This window comes from Salvelinus alpinus, chromosome 29 (genome assembly GCF_045679555.1).
Source record: "Salvelinus alpinus chromosome 29, SLU_Salpinus.1, whole genome shotgun sequence".
NCBI lineage: Eukaryota > Metazoa > Chordata > Actinopteri > Salmoniformes > Salmonidae > Salvelinus > Salvelinus alpinus.
This window is the reverse complement of record NC_092114.1, coordinates 33,110,383-33,131,108: the sequence shown is the minus strand read 5'-3', so window position 1 is coordinate 33,131,108 and position 20,726 is coordinate 33,110,383. Positions and strand designations below refer to the sequence as shown.

General features: G+C 44.7%; 2 protein-coding genes across 5 annotated transcripts in view; both read right to left on the bottom strand.

Annotated features, from left to right (window-relative positions):
* Nucleotides 1-12,605, bottom strand: part of LOC139558523 (cleavage and polyadenylation specificity factor subunit 1-like) — an 18,347-nt gene extending 5,742 nt beyond the window's left edge. The window contains exons 1-28 of one of the 3 annotated variants that reach the window (XM_071373688.1): nt 11,723-12,605; nt 11,075-11,243; nt 10,892-10,919; nt 10,486-10,619; nt 10,202-10,282; nt 9,938-10,086; nt 9,559-9,705; nt 9,226-9,365; nt 8,996-9,106; nt 8,652-8,745; nt 7,948-8,035; nt 7,174-7,326; nt 6,438-6,489; nt 6,008-6,102; nt 5,827-5,901; nt 5,573-5,653; nt 3,935-4,177; nt 3,592-3,733; nt 3,257-3,435; nt 2,999-3,141; nt 2,610-2,799; nt 2,094-2,300; nt 1,875-1,964; nt 1,575-1,730; nt 1,033-1,393; nt 834-918; nt 530-671; nt 162-314 (exon numbers count right to left, since the gene is read on the bottom strand). In XM_071373688.1, coding sequence (XP_071229789.1) covers nt 162-314; nt 530-671; nt 834-918; nt 1,033-1,393; nt 1,575-1,730; nt 1,875-1,964; nt 2,094-2,300; nt 2,610-2,799; nt 2,999-3,141; nt 3,257-3,435; nt 3,592-3,733; nt 3,935-4,177; nt 5,573-5,653; nt 5,827-5,901; nt 6,008-6,102; nt 6,438-6,489; nt 7,174-7,326; nt 7,948-8,035; nt 8,652-8,745; nt 8,996-9,106; nt 9,226-9,365; nt 9,559-9,705; nt 9,938-10,086; nt 10,202-10,282; nt 10,486-10,619; nt 10,892-10,919; nt 11,075-11,218 — 3,663 coding nt within the window. In that variant the 5' untranslated portion in view covers nt 11,219-11,243; nt 11,723-12,605. The remainder of the gene's footprint in view (nt 1-161; nt 315-529; nt 672-833; nt 919-1,032; nt 1,394-1,574; nt 1,731-1,874; nt 1,965-2,093; nt 2,301-2,609; nt 2,800-2,998; nt 3,142-3,256; nt 3,436-3,591; nt 3,734-3,934; nt 4,178-5,572; nt 5,654-5,826; nt 5,902-6,007; nt 6,103-6,437; nt 6,490-7,173; nt 7,327-7,947; nt 8,036-8,651; nt 8,746-8,995; nt 9,107-9,225; nt 9,366-9,558; nt 9,706-9,937; nt 10,087-10,201; nt 10,283-10,485; nt 10,620-10,891; nt 10,920-11,074; nt 11,244-11,722) is intronic. The other 2 variants (XM_071373689.1, XM_071373690.1) reach the window with 2 other exon arrangements.
* On the bottom strand, nt 12,030-20,726 carry LOC139558524 (protein mono-ADP-ribosyltransferase PARP10-like). Of its 2 annotated transcripts, none has more exons than XM_071373692.1 (12): nt 20,642-20,726; nt 20,000-20,175; nt 19,518-19,760; nt 18,075-18,305; nt 16,590-17,644; nt 16,117-16,332; nt 15,520-15,658; nt 14,674-15,334; nt 13,760-14,169; nt 13,422-13,555; nt 13,150-13,324; nt 12,030-12,911 (listed from the first exon to the last, which is right to left on the bottom strand). In XM_071373692.1, exons 2-12 carry the CDS (start codon nt 20,172-20,174, stop codon nt 12,613-12,615), a joined length of 3,738 nt encoding a protein of 1,245 aa, XP_071229793.1. In that variant the 5' UTR covers nt 20,175; nt 20,642-20,726; the 3' UTR covers nt 12,030-12,612. The 2 variants fall into 2 exon arrangements, with proteins under 2 accessions (XP_071229793.1, XP_071229792.1); XM_071373691.1 differs by lacking the exon at nt 20,642-20,726 and adding an exon at nt 20,491-20,614.

Genomic DNA, 20,726 nt, shown 5'->3' with positions numbered 1-20,726 from the left:
TAATAAATGGCTAATTCAATATCAAAAATACACTCAAGTGCAACATGTTGGCCACACAATGAAAACAATGTCAATCGGAACAGAATTATATTGAGAGGTGGGTGGGAAATACATCTAGATTGGGATATCTGAAGCGGTATAGTCAGAGATGGGTCTGTCACCTTCTGTCCGATGGCAGAGACTAGGTATCCGCTGCAGTGACACAGAGCTGTGACCGGTCCCTTCTGCTCCTTCTCATACAGAACCTTGAATTTGTTCTTCGTCAGGGGCTGACCAGGTTCCGGGACCACCTCAATCACATCCAGGATCAGGATCTGGACAACAGTAGAGAGAGAAATAAGTCCACACTAAAATCAACATCATGATTTCAAAAGGCATCATCTGTCTGTCGGACTCCGTAATAGGTCCTGAGTTTCCTGACTAGGACAAACTCTGGACCCTACTTTAGACTATAACTTACAGCACATAACTAGGGCCCAAAAGATATTCCTGGCTCTAGTTAGTAGTCAGAGTAGTGTTGGTGACTCACCCGGCCCCTACAGGTGACCTCCTCCCCCTGCATGAGACAAGTACCAGCAGCTATGTATCCCTTCAGCCCAGACACCGTCTCTTGACTCCTCAACGCCACAGTCTTCATACACGTCACATGTTCCCACTCATCCAGGTCAATTCTGACCAATATCAGAGAGAGGGAGGTCAGAACAGACACCCACTAATACACCCTAGATGCTTAAATATAAAAGATATCTATATCAATATGCATCAGCTCTATAATGAACATCTCTCAGGTTAGAGGCCACGCTGCAGTGAGCTGCAGTAGCTACAGTTGTTACCGTGTGTTAGGGATGGCCTCCCAGCTGACAGGAGATATGAGCTGAATGGAGAAATTCTCCTGCTGAGGAGGAATGTAGCGCTCGTCTGAAGAGACAAACAACACAAAGGAATTTTAATGGTCGAAAGAATGAGCGAAGTATTAAACCAGTGAGAAAGTGATGTGCACGTCATGGAGACTAATGCATATACTGGTCCCACCTCTGTCTATGGTCTCAAACTCCTTCTCCTCTCCGGTCATTCTGGGGATGCGAGTGCAGGGGTCCTTCACGCTGGTGCACACTGCATACACCTTGGACTCCACATGGTAGGACACATAGTGAACGGTGCACCTCAGAGGAATCTTCCTGACTGGCCAGGGGGCGTCATACGACAGGTACGTGGGTAGAACACTGATCCTCAGCTCGCCCTGCTTGTTGAAGTAGAGGAAACCTTTGGGGCAGTTGATGTTGTGGAAGGGGGAGAAGGACTCGATTGGTCCGTCGATTGTCATGGGGTGGAGCCTCAACGCCCCCCGTGATGTCACCAGCATCCAGTGAGGGGAGGGGCCACAGATGAACACCTGACACACAAACAAGGAAACATCATGAGAACCTACAGAACTACAGTATAGATATATAAAGTCTGTGTGGACAGCAGTACCTCTCCTTCAAGATGTATCCGGCAGGGAACCTGAGTATCTAAAAGCGTACCCCTCGTTACCCATGATGTAGATATAGTCCTGTAGGAAAATAACCTCTTACCCCAGAGTAACCAGAGATGTCCTCAAAGTATCTGAACCTGGCCACACGACCTTTGACCACCGCTGGCCCCTCCTCGCTAGGACCAGCCTGACCTTCAGCCTTCTTATCTTTCTTCACCTTCGACTTCTTCTCCCGGAAGTTGATGTTGTGGGGCATCTGAGAAGAGACAGGAGAACAGTTGGAAGACATAAATGATCAGTGTTGAATGGGCATTTTAAGACTGGTTTCCTAGACACAGATTAAGCTTAGTCCTAAAAAGTTGACTAAACTTTGCTTGTCCAATGGCCCTGCTCTTCTTACCTTCTTGAAGCGGACCTTCAGGTTGCTCTGAGCCTGCTGCTGGTCATATGGGAATGCTTCATAGATCAGAAGCTCCTGTTCAACATGGACCTGGGAAAGAAACGCAACATTAAACCTCAGATCTATCTAAAGCAATTTCCCAAATTGAGATCAATGAAGTACCACTGCTACATATTCTGGTGTTTTCATTCTACTTTAATACCTGTACTGAAAACTCACCAGGAGGTAGGGTCTGCAGTGGTTGTTGCCGAGCGACACCAGGGCCACTTCTTTGACCAATGGGATCTCTCCCTGTCGTGTCACTTCCTCCTTTTTCCCCTCCCCCTGGGCTGCTGATTGGCCGGCGGAGCTGTCAACCAACACTCTCTGGCCAACAGGGAAGTTCTTGACCAGGAACACCAGTCTCCAGTCAGGTAGCTGGTAGATCTAGAGAACAGGAGGACGTTGTTTTACTATTAGCTCTGTCCTGTAGAAAATGTTCACCTGTCGGTTGTGGTGACACTCGTTGCTATGGCCACTGAGTTCTTGTGAATTTCTGAACATAAGTTTAAAGTCCCCAGGCTTTTATCCAACCTCTAAAATGGCACCATAGTATAAATGTTGGCATTAAACAGTATTAGAATTGTAACAGCTATGTAAATTAAGTCAACTAAATGATTATGATACAATACAAAAAGTGTATTGATACAGCTATTACTAAAATTGTGCTGATAAAATAGAGACATTGATCCTAACCTCCATGACGCCGTTCTCGCGGACCATCATGCACCAGTGTGTAGGTTCAGCTCGTCCCGACCTCCCCTCGGACCCCCCACCCAGGGCCCCAGAGGGGCGGTAGCCGGGGTGGGACTCGTCCTTGGTGGGGGTGATGCCTGCTGGGTTACAGTCTCCATATAACATCTCCTCCTCATCATCCACTGTGTTACTAAAGAGGAGACATGGAAGAGAGAGCTGTACTAATAAACTCTGAGGTGAGACAGTGCTTCCACTGTCTAAAGAAATGAGGTGCAGCCCAAAAACGTAGTGTCCACGGGGACAGCTGGCATGTCTTTCATTCTTCAGTTCAAAACAATCTACTTTATTCAAAAACATCCTGCCTGAGGTCCTATATGATTGGCTCTTACCTGAGATCCTGCATGATGATCTCAGTTTCTGATTGGCTCTTGAACATGGTGTCTTGATCCTTGGTGTGACAGGTCTGCTTGTTCTCTGTGGTGAACATCCCGCTGACGTCACGGAACGTACACAGCGTAATCACTCGGGGTTGCTGCACGGGGAGACAGAGAGAGTCACCGGTCTGAGAATCTTATTTTTTCACTCATCCATCGGGTTGTAATACTGCCTGGCTTAGTTGTACAGTACAGGATATAACCGTGACTCACAGCAGCTATCTGTGGTTTCTGCAGGGCCAGTCGGTGGGTCTTGCCCATGTAGGAGTCGGTCTTCAGGACGAACATGGTGACCACTCCGTCTGCCGTCATGATGACCACATAGGGGTCCGCTACGGAGCACTGCACTATGGGAGAACCCAGGTCCACCGGGATGAAGTGCAGCTGGGTCACTGGAAGAAACGTCAATCAATGAATGTATTTCTGAAACCATTTTTACAGCAACAGTTGTCACAAAGGGCTTTCCAGTCAGTGAAAGAGTACAAGTGAGAGGTAGGGACACAGAGTATTAGGGATTATTTGATTGAAAGATGGACAGCTCTCTCTACCTCCTTCCAGTAGCCGTATGCCCATGGGGGAGACCTGGATGATGTATTTGTTGTCTCCGATGTTCCCAGCAAACACAGTGGGCCCCTGGGTGGCGAAACCACTGGTGTCCAGCTCCATGATCTCCTGGCCCGTCTGCAGGATCTAGATAACCACACAGGAGGGGTTCCAGTTACCTTCAATAGACCTATATCATTACCCTTAATCAACATCACAGACTCAATCTAAACATGCTGGAGCTCCGTAGAGGAGGAAAAAGCTCCCTTTCAGACTGCTGTGTAGAGCGGAGTGTGTCTAAGGGTGCAGTGTGTACTGTACTGTGTAGAGGTGAGGTGGGAGGTGTACCATGGTGGAGTCCTCTCTGCTGAGAATCAGGAAGCCATGTTTTTTCTTGTCGCCCTCCACTGGCGCAAGCTCCGGCTTCTCCTCCGCCTCCTCCTCCTCACCAGGGGTCTCACCCTCTTCCTCCGTCGCCGGAGGCTTGTCTTTCTTCTTGCTTTTCTCCTTCATCTCATTGGAGATGACAGTCCACATGTCATGGCAACCTGGCAGCTCAAAGGTGGTGACCACCTGGGGACGGATGCTCCTCTGGAAGGGGCCACACAAAACAGTCATCAATAGTCGCAGAACAATGGCCAGAGGGAAAAACTGAATCCTCAACTCTCATAGCGGACTCTGAAAATAGCAGCTCTTCACATTGTTTTCTGGCAGCTACTTCTAACGCTTAATATTGCCATTGAGAAAATTCAAAACAAAACGAGACATGACCTTTTTCAAGGGCAGTCTCACAAAAAGACGCATTCTTGCATTCTAACTACCCGCTATTCAAAGCGCTCTGAACAAATTAAGGGAATCGTTCACAAACATTGGCACATTCTAAAATCCGATGATAGTCTCGGTAATGTGTTTTCGGACCTCCCCTTGGTCGTATTTTCGCGGGGCAGAAATCTCAGAGACCAGTTGGTTCACTCTGATTTACCACCCCAAGATATTCCTGAATAACGTCTATTTGCGCCCCTACTGGATGGAAATTATAAGTGTAATGGCTGTGCTCAATGCAATGGCACTTATAAATGCAGATCCTTCAAACATCCACAAACAGGGAAATCGATCCCAATCAAAGGTGTTATTACGTGCTCCACTAAGGCAGTTATTTATCTTATAACTTGTCCTTGTGGTAAAAATTATGTGGGTAAAACAAAGCGTGAATTAAAAGTACGTATCTCAGAGCATCGTAGCACCATTAGGTGCCAAAACTTGACTTACCCAGTTGCGGCCCACTTTTTGGAGGCAGGCCACTCGATTTCGTCTCTGCGTTATATTGGCATCGAACATGTCACCCTCCCTAGGAGAGGGGGTGACCTTGATAATTTATTGTTAAAACGAGAGGTTGCTTGGATCTTTAACTTAAAGACCCTTGCTCCCTTCGGTCTTAACGTGGACTTTGATCTGAAGCCATTCTTGTGATTGTTGTGACTTTGCCATTGTGGTTGTTTGTAGGCTTGTGTGGTCTTAAGTGAGTCTATGATCGTATGCTATACATTTGTATTTATTGTATGCTGCTCTTTCTATGCCATTTTAATATTTGAGAAATTAACCAATGATATTAGGCCACATGATTACAGACACCTGTGTGTCTTGACACTATATATAAACGAGTCATCCCGCAGTGTCTGTGATTGTACCCTGATGAAGACAGCTTGCCTGTCGAAACGTTGGTAAATTAAATATTTTTGCATCTGAGCTCCTAGAGTGTGCGGCTCTCCTTTATTTTTAAGTTTTCTACTCCGCTAGCCAGCACCTCGCCTAAATAGGTGTGCGTTTCTTTTTCTTCTAGCTACTTCTAACGCGCCACGAACAATCAGTGGTCTTTCTCTGTAGCACCGTCACTGAACCTGAGGTAGATAGGCCTCGCCACCACAGGTCTCAGTGCAGCCACACACATGCTCAGAAATACAGAGACCGGTTGAGGAGAGTATTTACCTGAAGCACAGACAGGCCCCCGTTCTTCCCAAAGCCAGAACACACCACTATCTCCAGGTCAGGCTCTGGGTTGGTCTGGAACTGTGGACACAGAAACACCAGAGACAAGGCTTAGTGCATCTTACTGTTAGCATAGCAAGGTCTTGAGAAAATAACTTGGTACAGGTATTGGATCAGTGCTTTCACAAATACAACACAACCATGATGGACATCATGACTGGAGGATAGAAACATCTTTTGTGAATTAAAAGTACCTCTTCGGAGAGGAAGGCTGGCTCCCCCATGGATGCACCAGCACATGGTCCGATGTTCAATATGCTGTCACACACCTGGAGGCAAATATAGGAAAACCATATTGTAAAGACTGCAATAATCAAGACTAGAATATAAATAATAAACTGATAAATATTATACTGGGGTAACAAGGGGTCCTACCTCAAAGGAGTAGGTGGCCAACTGAGTGCCAGACGCCACTTCGCTCCCGTACACCTCAATTTCATCCACCTCATCAGGCAGTTGGTTCTTACCAGCTGGATAGAGGACATGGGAGGAAACACATTATTTATAAAAATAAAAACATTATTATGGGTGACCATATCACCTCAGTTAGTTCCAAACATATGTAAAGGGTAATATGCAAGACACAACCAAGACATTGTAATACAAAGCCTAGTGGTTAGAGTGTTGGGACAGTAACCGAAAGGTTGCTAGATCGAATCCCCGAGCTGACAAGGTAAAAATCTGTCGTTCTGCCCCTGAACAAGGCAGTTAAACCCACTGTTCCTAGGCCGTCATTGCAAATAAGAATTTGTTCTTAACTGACTTGCCTAGTTAAATAAATAAAATACAACAACTGTCCAAATACCTGTCAAGTTGGTAGAGGAATCAATTCTCTTCTTTTTACTGGGAGGTTCCTCCTGGAATGATCAAATTCAAGTTAATTCTGCAATTTATATCAGAATACAGACATAGAAATGTGTATCAGCAACTCATTTAGCATTTCTGTTTACAAAATGGACACTGGGCCGGTAGGTAGCCTAGCGGTTAGATCGTTGGACCAGCAACTGAAAGGACACTGGCTTGAACACCCGTGCCGGATTTTTTATCTTATTTTTTTTTATCTGTTGATGTGCCCTTAAGCAAAGCACTTAACCCTAATTTGCTCCAGTGCCACTGTACTACAATGGCTGACACTGTAAAACAACACATTTCACTGCACCTATCCAGTGTGTGTGACAATAAAACATATTTTTTCAGGGGTGAACTATAATATGCGACATCATCACATATTAAGTGGCATATTTCCACGTCTTTGACTAGCAGATCAGTCACAACAGCAGTTGAAGTGCTAAAAATCTGTTAATACGTGGAACACGAGCACAGAAGAAGGGCAGCGACCGCTACTTGTTTTTGAAACATCCTCTTTTGGCGACATTTACAACTGGCTACATTTTGAAGCTCAATTTGATCAACTTTGCCTTGACTAGAATCTATAAATCTATGGAATCTTTACATTTTTTACAGAATCACTCACAGCAATATGCCACAGGGTCCAGACTGAGGAGAATATCTACATAGGAACTAAAATCAAACCAACTCACCTGCTTCTCCTCATCGGTCTCCTCGTCCTTCTCTTTGTCCTCCTCCGCTGGTGGTTTCTCTGGATTCTCCTGGTACTTCTCTGTGTATTTCAGCAAGAGGCTGTTTCCCAGCCGGGACCCCAGGAACAGATACCCAGGCTCCATGGTCATCATCTGGGGAGGAGAAGAGACAGGGGCGAGGAGGTGGGGAGAAGAGACAGGGGCGAGGAGAAGAGACAGGGGCGAGGAGGTGGGGAGAAGAGACAGGGGCGAGGAGGTGGGGAGAAGAGACAGGGGCGAGGAGGTGGGGAGAAGAGACAGGGGCGAGGAGGTGGGGAGAAGAGACAGGGGCGAGGAGGAGGAGAAGAGACAGGGGCGAGGAGGAGGAGAAGAGAGAGAGGCGAGGAGGAGGAGAAGAGAGAGAGGCGAGGAGGAGGAGAAGAGAGAGAGGCGAGGAGGAGGAGGAGGAGAGACAGGGGCGAGGAGGAGGAGAAGAGACAGGGGCGAGGAGGAGGAGAAGAGACAGGGGCGAGGAGGAGGAGAAGAGACAGGGGCGAGGAGGAGGAGAAGAGACAGGGGCGAGGAGGAGGAGAAGAGACAGGGGTGAGAGGTGGGGAACCTCTATAGTTCCACAGCTCCTCTATGACCAGTTCATTCTTGGCCAACCATTGGCAGCAGACTGAGAACATCACTGCACTGCATTCTTCACACCTAAGTGAGTCTGTGTGTGTGTGTATACCACCCCTTCTATGCCAACAACTCTCTCTCTCTTCCCAGCTACTGTATCCTACTTACACATGTGGTGAGGACGCTGGCAGCAGCCTTGTCAAAGTGGAAGGCCCGGACACTTCTCATGCCATCAGTGATCAGGGTCAACACATAGCTGAGGAGAGAAGACAGGCACAGTCAAAGCATGACTCTTACAAGGTTATGAAAAAATACAATGCCATTCTAGCTGTTGCTACACAATGCAGTTATTGCTACTATGCCACACCAATTTGCGGGCACAAAAAAATTGCTTTAACACTGTCTAATAAAGCAGTTATGGCTAATAAATATACACTGAACAAAAATTTAAAAAACGCAACATGTAAAGTGTTGGTCCCATGTTTCATGAGCTGAAATAAAAGATCCCAGAAATGTTCCATATGCACAAAATGCTTATTTCTCTCAAATTGTGCACAAATGTGTTTTCATCCCTGTTAGTGAACATTTCTCCTTTGCCAAGAAGCTGATTAAACAACATGATCATTACACAGGTGCCTTGTGCTGGGGACAATAAAAGGCCACTCTAAAATGTGCAGTTTTGTCACACAACACAATAGGGCCTAATTTATTTATTTGAAATGACTAATTTCCTTATATGAACTGCAACTCAGTAAAACCTTTGAAATTGTTGCATGTTGTGTAATTTTTTTTGTTCAGCATACAAAGCTAATAAATTCCATCACAACTGTTGTGGGCTCTATTCCATCACAACTGTTGTGGGCTCTACTCACATCTCTCCTCCCATTAGAGAGATGACCATCTTATCAGAACCGATGAAGGTGGACTGGGAACAATCTAGTGTGATGTTCACCTCCTCCTGTATACCTGAAACACCAACACACACGATTTATCAGCCTTATTAGAATACATAATAATGGCTATTACATGCTTACAACATGTTATAAAGCTTTATATCTGCAGGTATATTGCAGTGTAAGTGTTACCAAATTACTTCCCTAGGCATGGTATAAATGTCTTAGGAATATTAAATAGGCTGAGTGGCTTTCTTTTCTATATGCAGGGTGAGCTTGAGAACACTGATGTATGTGTGCTATTGTCCTCAGTCAGTACTTACGCAGGGGGAAGGCGGTGGTCCCAGTGGTCTGTGTGTTGAGTGACACTCCATACGGAGGAACACTCTGGTTGAGGTATAAAAGGGAGTTGACAGCAAACACCACCACACCACCTAGAAACAACGGGAATAAATTCACATTCTGAGTCATGATATGATCTAGAAACTGATCATACAAGTCTCTTCATATGTAACTCAGAATATAAGAACCCATAAATGGAGTGAGTGATTACCAATGGGCTTGGGCACAGCCATGACCTGTGTGCAGTCAAAGGGCAGGTTGCTGAGGGACCAGATGACAGGGTGAACCTTCTGCATGATGTTGAGAGAGATGGCTACGATACTGCAGGTGTCCTGTCTCACTGCTACACGCCTGGAGGAGGAGGACATGGTCAGACTAGAGCTGCACACCACAATATTACCAGTCATAAACAGGTCTGAACAAGACATGACTAAGTTCCTAGCCTTCTTCCTGTTAACTCATCAGCAGACTTTTGTTTAGGGGGGCAGTCTCAGACAGACAGACGGAACAGAGAGGAGGACAGGTGCCGTTGTGGTGTACTGACCCAGGCCACGTCTGGTTGGGCTCATACAGGATGAGCAGTGTGGGTTCATAGTAACCGTGGAGGAACTTCATATCGACAATGTTCAGAAGCTTCTCATCCAGCTCACGGACATCGATGATGTAGCTGGGAAGAAAGCTGGACTTGGGCCTTAAATCAGTGGTAAAATAAAACATGAGTCAAGATGACTGATAAGAAATCATCAAATGCAAAACCCCTCAAAGAACAGTTACTACAACTCAAGAGTGCATTCTATGGGTATCCTAAATATCACAACGAGGTGCTATGATTTTAGGATTCTCTGGAAAACAGTGGCAAATGTTACTGAGTGGTCTATCCTAACTAAATAAATCAAATGATGAAATGAAATATGTCTACATACCCTTCCACTACTCCCTCCTGTTCGTCAGTAAGTGTGTCCTTTCTGAATGGCAGCACCACCAGCTGGGTGCCATACACCAGCATCACAGCACAGCGGTTCTCTGGGTCCACACGGACCATGGGGATGTGCAGGTTCTGGACAAACCCATCCTGGAGATAGAACAATTATGGAATAAGATACAACTTTTTCATATATGCTCATCTTAATAGTAATTTGCAGATTATGTATTTGAATGTTTTTCAAGCACAGTTAATTTCCTCTTACCCTCAGTTCTGGCTCCTCAAAGAAGTGAAGCGAGAGAGTCTTCAGATCATGTGTTCCTGGATCATACTCCACCACTGACAGCTGGAGTAAACAAAACCAGGACACTGTAAACAGCAGTCAGAGACATTTTCTAGGACAGGTTGCTTGCACCTACTACGTGTAGCTACTGCCACATGGTAATTGATAACATTGAAATGTAAAGAATAAGTAGGCTAAAGAAACCTGGAAAATTAAAGCTGTGAGTTCAGGATTAGTAAAACAATCAATCTAGATGTCTCAGGTACCTTAGCATCTTTGAAGCTGAGCAGGAGAGCATCTCTGTTGGCTCCTACCAGCTGAACAGAGGCCATGGACATGACGTTACCGAACAGGGAGAAACAAGCCACCTGCTCAAGCTTCTCCTTACGACTCTTGACATCTGCAGAGAACAAGGAAAAGATCAAGAATGTGTCAAAGAAGAAATCAGATGTCAGAAACAGTCTGTCAGAGACTAATGTTGGCACGTGCATGTCTGAGGAAGGCTGACAACATAATAATAGCATACAGTGTGGTTCACTAGTCTCTCTAGAGTCTAGACAGACAGGTTGCCTCCGACAATGTTACAACATAGTATAGTGCTTTTGCCCCGGTCTGGGATTAGCTGCTCCTTCACCAGAACGTTGCTAGATTGCAAGGCAGTTTTAGACATACCTGGTGATTTGTCTGTCTTTGAAGCATTCTGAAATATGAAGACAAAGATGTAAATAAATAAACTGGATGTCATGAAGGAAAAAACATACTCCCCACGACCGGTAGCTACAATTTATTTATCTGATTGTACTTTTGATCAGTGATTGAGGAACGAAAGACGACCACGGCTAAAAGCTACTTTACCTCCACATCGTGAATGACCCTGTAGACGTAAAGCTGAGATGTTCCAGCGACGACCAGGTTCTTCTCCTCGTTGGAGATGAAGTTGCAGTAGACAGAAAACTCGATGGCTGTGGGGGAGTGGGCTTGGCGGTACACGGCATACATCCTGCAAGCAGCACACCCTAAGCACCTTAACGTTACAGCAGAGTTAATAGCTACATATAAATCTGAAAACGCATTATATTAGAAGACACGTCTAAGGATATTGCACCAGTACTACTTAGTTAGATTTTTTTTAAATCAAAGTTAGCTAATACGTTGCACACTCTAGCTAAACATATTGGTGTCAGGCTTAAATACAATCCAGGGTTGATTGTTAGCAAGCTAGCTAGCTGGTCAATTATGTTTTAGCTGGCTCGCCTGTCTGCGAACGTTACTTGCCTGGCTCGTTGCGGAACGAAGCAAATGTTACTTTATTTGGGAGAATACTAGCTATACTATTTTTCCACTTAGTTGGGTAGCTAGCTAAAGAGTTTAAAAATAACGTTAGCTAGCTAGTTGGCATAGCCGTTTGGCTCACTTGCCAATGGTCCACTAGCGTCGGTTAGCTGGATAGCTTGCTAGCTAACGTGCTTCAAGCAGGTGTTCAAATTGATCACATAAACCTACCTATTACGAACAATCTACGATAGTTTCCAGTTTGGGTCTTGCCTTTCTCACTTTTATTACAGTATAATTCAGTTCACAAAAATAGTGTGGTTAATCAATGACTGTAGCTATACATTTATTAAAGGCTGAAATTATTTTCATTCAAACATTTCCCAGGCTGCCATTCGACCCAAAATGCGCAGCTAAACTGAATTCGTCAAGAAAAAGCAACCAGGCAATAATAGTTCCTATCTTCATTGAAAGAATGTGTGTACGATTCAAATCTCACCCATGTTGCAGTTGTGTGTACACAAAAAGAAATAAAACAGACAGGACAAGAGTTTAATTGAACATAAATCAAATTAACGCCACCTTTTAACCCAAAGTAAATGTAAAGGACAAACAGGGTATCTTTCCCTCAGATGGAATAGAATAAATATAAAAGTAAGGCAACATAATAAGTAAAGTCAATGTTTGGCTCTGCAAGACACATTACCAGTTAAATGCATTTATACAACCGTGGGGTCTAATCCTGACTGCTGATTGGTTAAAACCGCATTCCACAGGTAAAATTCCATGTAATACCATTGGAGGGTCGTTATGCGTTTCATTGATTATAAAGATCAAACTAAACAATTAAATATACGGTTGTAGTCGAGAACATTGCATTTGGCTAATTCGTGATTCAATTGCACTGTGAATTAATGGCTATATTGTCTCATAAATAAAACAGCAGCGGCGTAAACAAGTTAGAGAAACTAAATTAAGATGCATGATTAAAGAAACACAATGCACAGTATTTTTCAAATAGAATTCCCATGAATCCTCTTCCCAATAGGGAAAAATGTAAAAACACTATGCCGAAACAGAGTTAGTGCATTTTTGGATATTAATCCCACTCCTTCCTTCCCTCAGCGATTAATCTTCTGACATGTGATGAGATACTCAGGGTAGGCCTGTGTGTCATTGAAGATAACAAACAGAGAGGGGTTGTCAGTCTTATCCGCCACGCTGTCGTATCTGAGGGGTATCTCAGAGCTCTCCTTCAGAGGAGCAGTCTTCATGGAGTGACTGCCCTGAGTGAAGTCCCCAGTAAGCACCTTGGTCACAAACACAAACTTGTGTCCGTCTGCGTTGGGGGGAGAATACTGATCCTGGACAGACAGGGCCGAGTTCACAGCAAAGTAGACCCCCTGTCCATACACAGTGGCTGCAAAGAGAAACCAAAACAAGAGAATAAATTATTACAGAAAGAGATACAACAGGCCAAATTAGTACAAAGTATAACCCTTGACCGTAGACGATGGCTGCAGAGAGACCAGGATATACAAGAGGCCACATTATTACAAGTCTACATGAAAATAATGCTAAAATGAAGTGAAATTTAAAAAAAAGCTGATGAACTACTGTGAGACACACAAAAAAAACAATCATTAGAAAAGCCTTACCATTCTTTCCACAGAAGCTTCTGTTGAAGCCATGAACGCAGATCTCTTTCACACTGGTTTCACTTGTGCCGTGGTATAGCGTCCGCTCCACTTCTGGGTCATTGGCACTCTGATTTATACTAGCCTTCTTCAATCTATACTGGTTGTAAAGGAGCCTATTCATCAGCTTCTCAACCTGGGAAATGCGATTAACAGAGGAATGGCTTCTGACGTCACTGATACAATACGAAGTTAATGGTTAGTTGCTGTTGACATCGATAGATCCTACATACCTTAATGATTTTGATTCTGTTGTGGTACTCATGTATGGAGTCGTAGAAGTCTTTCACAACATCCTGGAACTCATCAGAATCCTCGTTCACTCTGGACGTTTCAGGCAGGTTGGACAGTAGACTGTAGTTCTCATCTGAAAAACAGTGCAACATATTGTAGCAATATAAGTGCAATATAGCATGACGGAAAACGGTGCAACATATTAAATAGCTTTGTTAAGATAACAGGGATATTGTGTCAGTAATTAAATAGCATCTCACAAATCTAATTCTTATTTACCAAAAAATAAATAACATAAGAATAAGCTCACATACACTATTTGCAAAGTTCTCTTTACCTTGTATATCTGAGTACAAGTCTTCTGAGCTCAGCATCTTCCTGGAGATGGTTACTGACTTCCCAGAAGCCACGTTGTACTCTTGCATCTTCTCAAAGTTGATGATGTGCGGCAGGTTGTTGAGCAGGATGTCGATCTTTTTCTGCCTCATCTTCCAGGCGTTCTCCATAAACACTGTCGCCTCCGGAGCGTACGCGGTCTTCGTCCCTGACGACACTGGGTCGTGCCACAGCCATTGCACCGTCCGCAGGATGTCAGCGTCTGACGTCGTTGTGGATATCCTCCTCAGCAGGAGCTTCATGTCCGGCATCGCCCCGGTAACAAAGTCTTTGAACCCGGAGATGGTTGCCGTGGTTCCCTGGATGGTGACCTCCACAGCATGTTTCCTCTTGATGAGGTCCAGACACCTCCTGATTGGTTGATTGATTACATTTTTTTGTAAATGTAAAAAAAAATGTGCTTGCGGGCACCAATATTGCAAATTCCATATGATATCTTTTAATATTGATATGAGCAAGGCATATCGTAATCTAGGTTTATTCTTAACCTACACCATTCTGTAAAATGAATACTGTACATGACTGTTCCTGCAGGCATAAAACAGATCTTTTCACAGGCTCTTGAGTTACCATAGTTATTAATTGCCTGCTGATGGGCCATCAACTGTGAATGGGCTTCCCCTTGTATTCAAACCAGTTAGGTAGGTTTATACCATCAGAACACACCTGTCCCAATGGACAATCCGCAAGCAGTTGTCTGGACTTCAAATAAAAGTAAACATTTCACAACGTATTTTCTATGAACCGATATGATATTGAATGGAAAAAATGCAACTGACATCGATATAGATTTTCCATATCGGTGCACATTACTATAAAAAAACGCACAGTGTACACACAGACATACACACGTACCTGTGGTACTGAGACAGGCTCCTCAGGCTGCGGTGCTCTAGCTTCTCCTCATGCTTTCTCAGGGTGACCTTCTTGTTCAGGGCAATGTCCACTCTGATCAGGTCACAACTGTAGCCAGCGAACACAAAGATTGTTGCTGTGTTGGCTGACTGGATGGCCTCCTGCAGAGACACCTGGACAGCCTGATCGAGGTGTGAGCCAGCAGCAGGGAGGGAAGAGGTAGCCATGGCACCATCGTCACCATCATGCCGAGTCATCTTCGTCATCTTCTTGGACAGCTCCAGAACCTTCTGCAGCTCCTCCTCCTCGGTCAGGGACCTCTTTGTGGTTTCCATTGAGTACTGGATGGCCAGGGACATCTGGGCCTCCTCGTCCAGGGTAGAGGACAGTTGCGTGGCCCAGGACAGCCCTCCATCCTGGGCAACCAGAGGAGCAAGAGCACCCTCATCATCATTACCCCCTCCCTCCACTAGCAGCTCTGTAGCCTGCTCCTCCATGTCATTGCTGTCTCTGTCTGGGCCCTGGTCGGTGCTGGGGGCAATGGGTTCCCCGGCCGTATACAGATCCTCCTCAATGTCAGTGGTTCTGGTCAGACTAGAGAGGCCAGAGTCCACCATCTCATCTATGGCTGAGAACAGCCTCTTTGCTTCCTCTAGAAGACCTGGGATCAGTACATATGTTTTCAGTGATTGCAAAACAACAATGCCAATAGAATAACTCCCTTCTCTGAAGATTATTCTGGCCACTGTGCTTCCATATGCTCTTCAGGGTCTAGGCTTAAAATTTATGTAAAAAGTTTTTTTTACAAATATATGTGATCGCTATGAGAATAATGAAAGTATGTACCTATGTCTGGAGCTGAGAGGTCGTTGGAAGTCTGGTTAGTATGAGTCAGAACTGATGTGGAAGCCTGTAAGGAACCATCTGAGGACCTTCTCTGGAAGCTCTGATGGGACGTCATATTCCACGCAGCCTCAAAGATGTCCTGTAGGGAGATCACAAAGCTAGAATACACCAGAGACATACTGTATATAGACATACAGAAATATATAAATACACACACATATATAGTGGACAGAGGAGGCTGGTGGGAGGAGCTATAGGAGGATGGGCTCATTGTAATGGCTGGAATGGAATAAATGGAACGGCGTCAAACATGTGGTTTACATATACTTGATACAATTCCGTGAATTCCATTCCAGCATTACAATGAGCCCATCCTCCTATAGCTCCTCCCACCAGCCTCCTATGATCTCTGAACTACACCATTTGCCTAACTATGCTTATCCAAACAATGTAGAGGAACAAGTTCATGGCACAGAAAACAAATTGCATTATACATCCATGTGTAGATCTTTATCATTCGGCAACCTCATTTGTCAAGTGAATTAGTAATGATATTAAAAGCAGCAATATTAATATTGTCATCATTGGGCCAGCTACCTCGTTCTCCAGGGGTTTCCAGTGCACCTTCTCCATCTTGATGTAGACCTGGAACTTGGCCTGCATCTCCCTGAGGATGCTGGTCCCCTCTCCCTCCTGGATGAGGAACCGTGCCACGCCCGGTTCGTTTACTGTGATGGTTCTGGTCACGATGGACGACACCACGCCCCTCAGAACCTCATCAGCCATTTGACACGCCCCTGCGTTGCCGTGGATCTACCAATCACAGACATGACGAGTATGAAACGCTGTATAAGATCATTATTCACAAAGACATTGGATACCCTTTTCACACTAGCGTGCCAACCTCAACCGTACTGTTCTGGCTCCGATATTTTATTTTCACATTGTCCTCTCCAGCACGTGTAACCAGGCCAAGCCAGTACAGCTCAGCTTGACTCGGGTTGTGTGAAAAGGGTATGAGAGTATTACTGCATATACTGTGAATTATTTCAAAAAGGTAAAACACCTACTCGGAGTCCACAGATGCCATGTGCATCCAGAGGGAAGATAGACACCTGGTCCATATCAGCCAGTAGCTGATGATGGTGGGTCTGGATGTACTTCAACATGCCTGTCTCCATAGAGATGATAGCCTCTGTTTCAATGGGTGTACTGAGGAACTCCACTATCTTAGCCTGCTTCTCCTCCTCCAACCCTCTCAGAGTCAGGACATCTATCTGTCCCCTCTCTGACACCTCAGCAGAGCAGAGACCCAGAGACTGGAGGAAGCCAGTCCACTCCTGGGCGTACAGCATACACTCATACTCTCTGTCCACGGGGATACTGAAGTCAGACAGCAGGGTCTTCAGCAAGCTACACGCCTGGCTCACCAAGCTGAAAGACGGAGACGTTACCACAACAACGCAGTCCGACACTGTGTACACGGACGGCAGTCCCTTGTCCTTCAACGTCTGCAGCAGCTTGTCTTTCACTTCCTGTTTGGCCAGGAAGTGGGCCTTCTCGGGGTCAAAGGTGAGATGAGCCTGGGCCACACCCCCAAGGAACTCCAACATAGCGTTCTTCAGCTGCTCCAGCCCCAGCCGGTCAGACCCGGCCATGTGGACCCCGTCTTCCTTGATCTGGACGCTACAAGCTGGGTGGGCCAGCTGAAGGCTCTGGAGCAGGGGACTGAGCAGGAGCAGCGCAAGTTTCACTGGGTCAGGGACGGAGATGTGGCTCGACATGGGCTCTGGGATCGATGTTAGGTCCTCCATGCCTCCCTGGGCTGCTGTTGCCTGGGACACAGGGTGGGACAGAAGGGGAACCAGGGGCTCAGAGGTAGCCTGATGGGAGGACTGAGAATGGTCACTGGTACTGGCTGCAGGGATAGAACCAGTCTGTGATTGCCCACCACTGTCTGTCTGCGGTGTGTTCGTTGTGTTACTATCGGATGTTCCATTCACAGGGGTCAGGGGAACGGTCAGAGGTGAGGAGGTGTCCTCTGATTGGAGGAAGGAGAAGTAAGGCCTGACCATCAGATCCATCTTCTCGAGTTTGTGTGATTGTTTAAGGACACGTTCCACTGCTGTTAGATGTAATAAGGAAGGGAATAAAACACATTCAACAGCTACATAGAACTTGCATGCTTTATAGCCATCAAACTCAGATCTGGATCTCGAAGCCAGTTCCAGTACATTCTTCCCTTCTTATCAGGGACTGATTTAGACCTGGGATACCAGGTGGGTGCAATTAATTATCAGGTAGAAGAGAGAACCAGCAGTACTCCAGACCCTCATGGTAGGATTTGAATACCCCTTCTTTATAGCTTTTATGTTTCATTAACATACAACAACATTAGTACTTTAAAATGGATACAACACCTACAACAGAAATGCTTGTATACAAATGTACTAAGTAATTTTTTTCTACAGTAGAAAACATAACTTACATTCAAAACAGACATTCGGTAGACACACAGTACATTAAAAACATATAAGTCTATGTTCAAAACTTACAGTCAAAGTCCAGGAAGGAGACCCTGGCAACCCCTTCTGACATCATGGTGACTTCCTTAACTCCACCGCCCCCGCCCCGTTGGCTCTCCAGGTACAGATTGAGCATGTCTGCTGTGATGCTGGGGTGCAGGTTCTCCACTAAGATGGAATCAGTCTGATCTATCTGTTCCAGAACGATCTGCGCTCCATCCAGAGGCTTCTTAGAAATCTTTGTGAAAAGCTTCTGGAAGTCTGTGCATGCAAAATAAGGAAGAATACACACATTAACTATAAAGTATGCAAAAGCATAGCCACTTAAAATACATTCATAATTATATTGTTTGCCAAATAATTTAAATTACTTAATCTATGGTTTTAAGTAGGCCTATAGTTGACGGTTAGAAGCATTTGATTTTGCAATGGAATAAGCCTACATTATTTTGGATTTGTGTGCCCATGAGAACAGTTTCACGGTGAAACATAATGAAATGTTACGTAGGCATTGTTACACTTATAGTGCATGTTCCGAGATCGCCAAGATCCATGATTCGTACAGGGTTTAAGTTCAATGTTTTTATTCAATTGTTAAATGCTTACTAGTGACAAATAACACTGTCAAATGTCATTAATGTAAGGAAAGAAAGGTAGTGTTTTATGTCACACAATCTGGGAAGACTCCAAGCATTAACTCATGAATTATGGACAACTCATGAACGAGGGTGTCCCCTCAGGCTGATTCAAATCATTTATTTAATTGAATGTAGGCTACCTATTCTAGTAATTTGACCGTGTGTGTTAGGGTGACCATCACATTTTCCCGGGACAGTTTCAGCCCATGTCAAGTGTCCCAACTTTTCTGGCTACAAAAAAAGTATTTTTGTCAGCAAGACGAATAAATTAATGTCAGCCTAAACGATGGAAATCGCTAAATGTCATTAGGAACACTTTCTGGGGTTTTGTAAGAGATGTCTATTTCCAGTCATCAAATTCCACGAGCATACATCCAGTTGGAATGCTGGAATTATTTTGAAGTGGACGAAAATGCCTACTTTTTGAAGTGATTCGTTTGACAATCAGATAAAAATATGACTTGCTGTGTTCATGCCATTAAAAGGTAGGACATTTTTACCATTTAAAGTATGTCTTTATTATTAGGCCCCCAAAAATATTTTGTGCAAGTGCATGCACTCAATACAGACATCCCCTAAATGTCATGGTGTAAATTGAACTCTGCATGTCTGTTTGTGATACTACAACATCAAAGAAGTTACTGCAAACAAACTGTTTTTCCCCCTTCTGACATTGCACACACGATAGAAGAGCACAATGTTTACTACAATGTTTTTACAACGCTGCACGATATTCCTCAGCACGCCAACAAAAACAAGAGTGGTGGTGCGGCTTGTGATGCCGTTTCCCCCTACTGTGGATTCCATCTTTGAACTTGATAGGAAAACCCCTAACCTTTATTGAAGGCCTGGCGGAAGTGTACTAGGACCAGGTCCATGCCAGGTGAGGGGTACAGAGAGTACTCGTCTATGTCCATTCCCATCATGTTCTCTACATACAGCTCCACCAGCTCCTGACTGGTGGTTGGGTTAACCCCCCGCAGCAACAGTCTCCATGGATCCTTACACGCAGGCTTCCTCACGGTCAACTCAGCGTTGTGCAGGACATGGGGTCCTTTAGACAGGACCCTTGCTGCAACTGTCAATCAAACACAGATATAATCAGAATACTATGGATGGCAATGGAGGAATTGTTTTTGGTACAATAGTATCATTAATATGTGGACCACAGGAATACTAGCTGTTGCTAAGACATCAGCTAATGGGGATCCAGATAAAGAATGAATCATGAAGATGTTGTGTAGGTACATAGGAAACTTATTAGCCTTCAACATTATATCAGATTACAAGAATTACACAGACTGAATCCATTCTTACCCTCTGCCTCTTCAAACAGTAATATGGCCCGGCTTCCTTCCAGCTCCACAGACACCAGACTACCTCCTCCAGAACGACGCTTGTTCTCAAAGTACAAATACAGCAGCTCATCGTCCACCACCTCAGGTAACCCCAGTACCTCCACTGTTCGGTTCTCTTGGCTTTCAACAGACATCCTGACATACATACAACACAGGAATAATCCATGGGGTTGATTGACAATCTTTACAACTTTTATCTTGGCTTTCTAACGGTGAAGAGAATAGACTACTGTATTGCAAAGCACAAGGTGAAAGTAAACAGACAGGGCCTAGTGTGAGCACACCTGCAGCCAAGTGTGTATTGGTCACAAAATATGTCCTATTTGGCTACAAAAGTAGAGTTAAGTTATTGACTTAAACACAAATAAATCGCTGAATATAATACAATGTGGGGGATTTTTTGTACATTAGTTCTCATTTTCGAATAAATAGAAACCATCCTCGACGTACAACAACGCAAGCAGCACGAAAGGCAAATGACACAATTGCATAATAAAAAGGAATAATAACTCTCGCTGGGTATAAATATAAACTCGTCCAGTTAGTTGTCGGGTGATTTTTTTAAACACACTTTTATTTGCAGTTTGTCAGGAAAACGTACCTTATATACAAGCATTCTCAGATCATGACGCCCGGAAATGTTTTCACTGGCGATTTCCTGGTTGTTCGCCATGCCACCGGGTAGT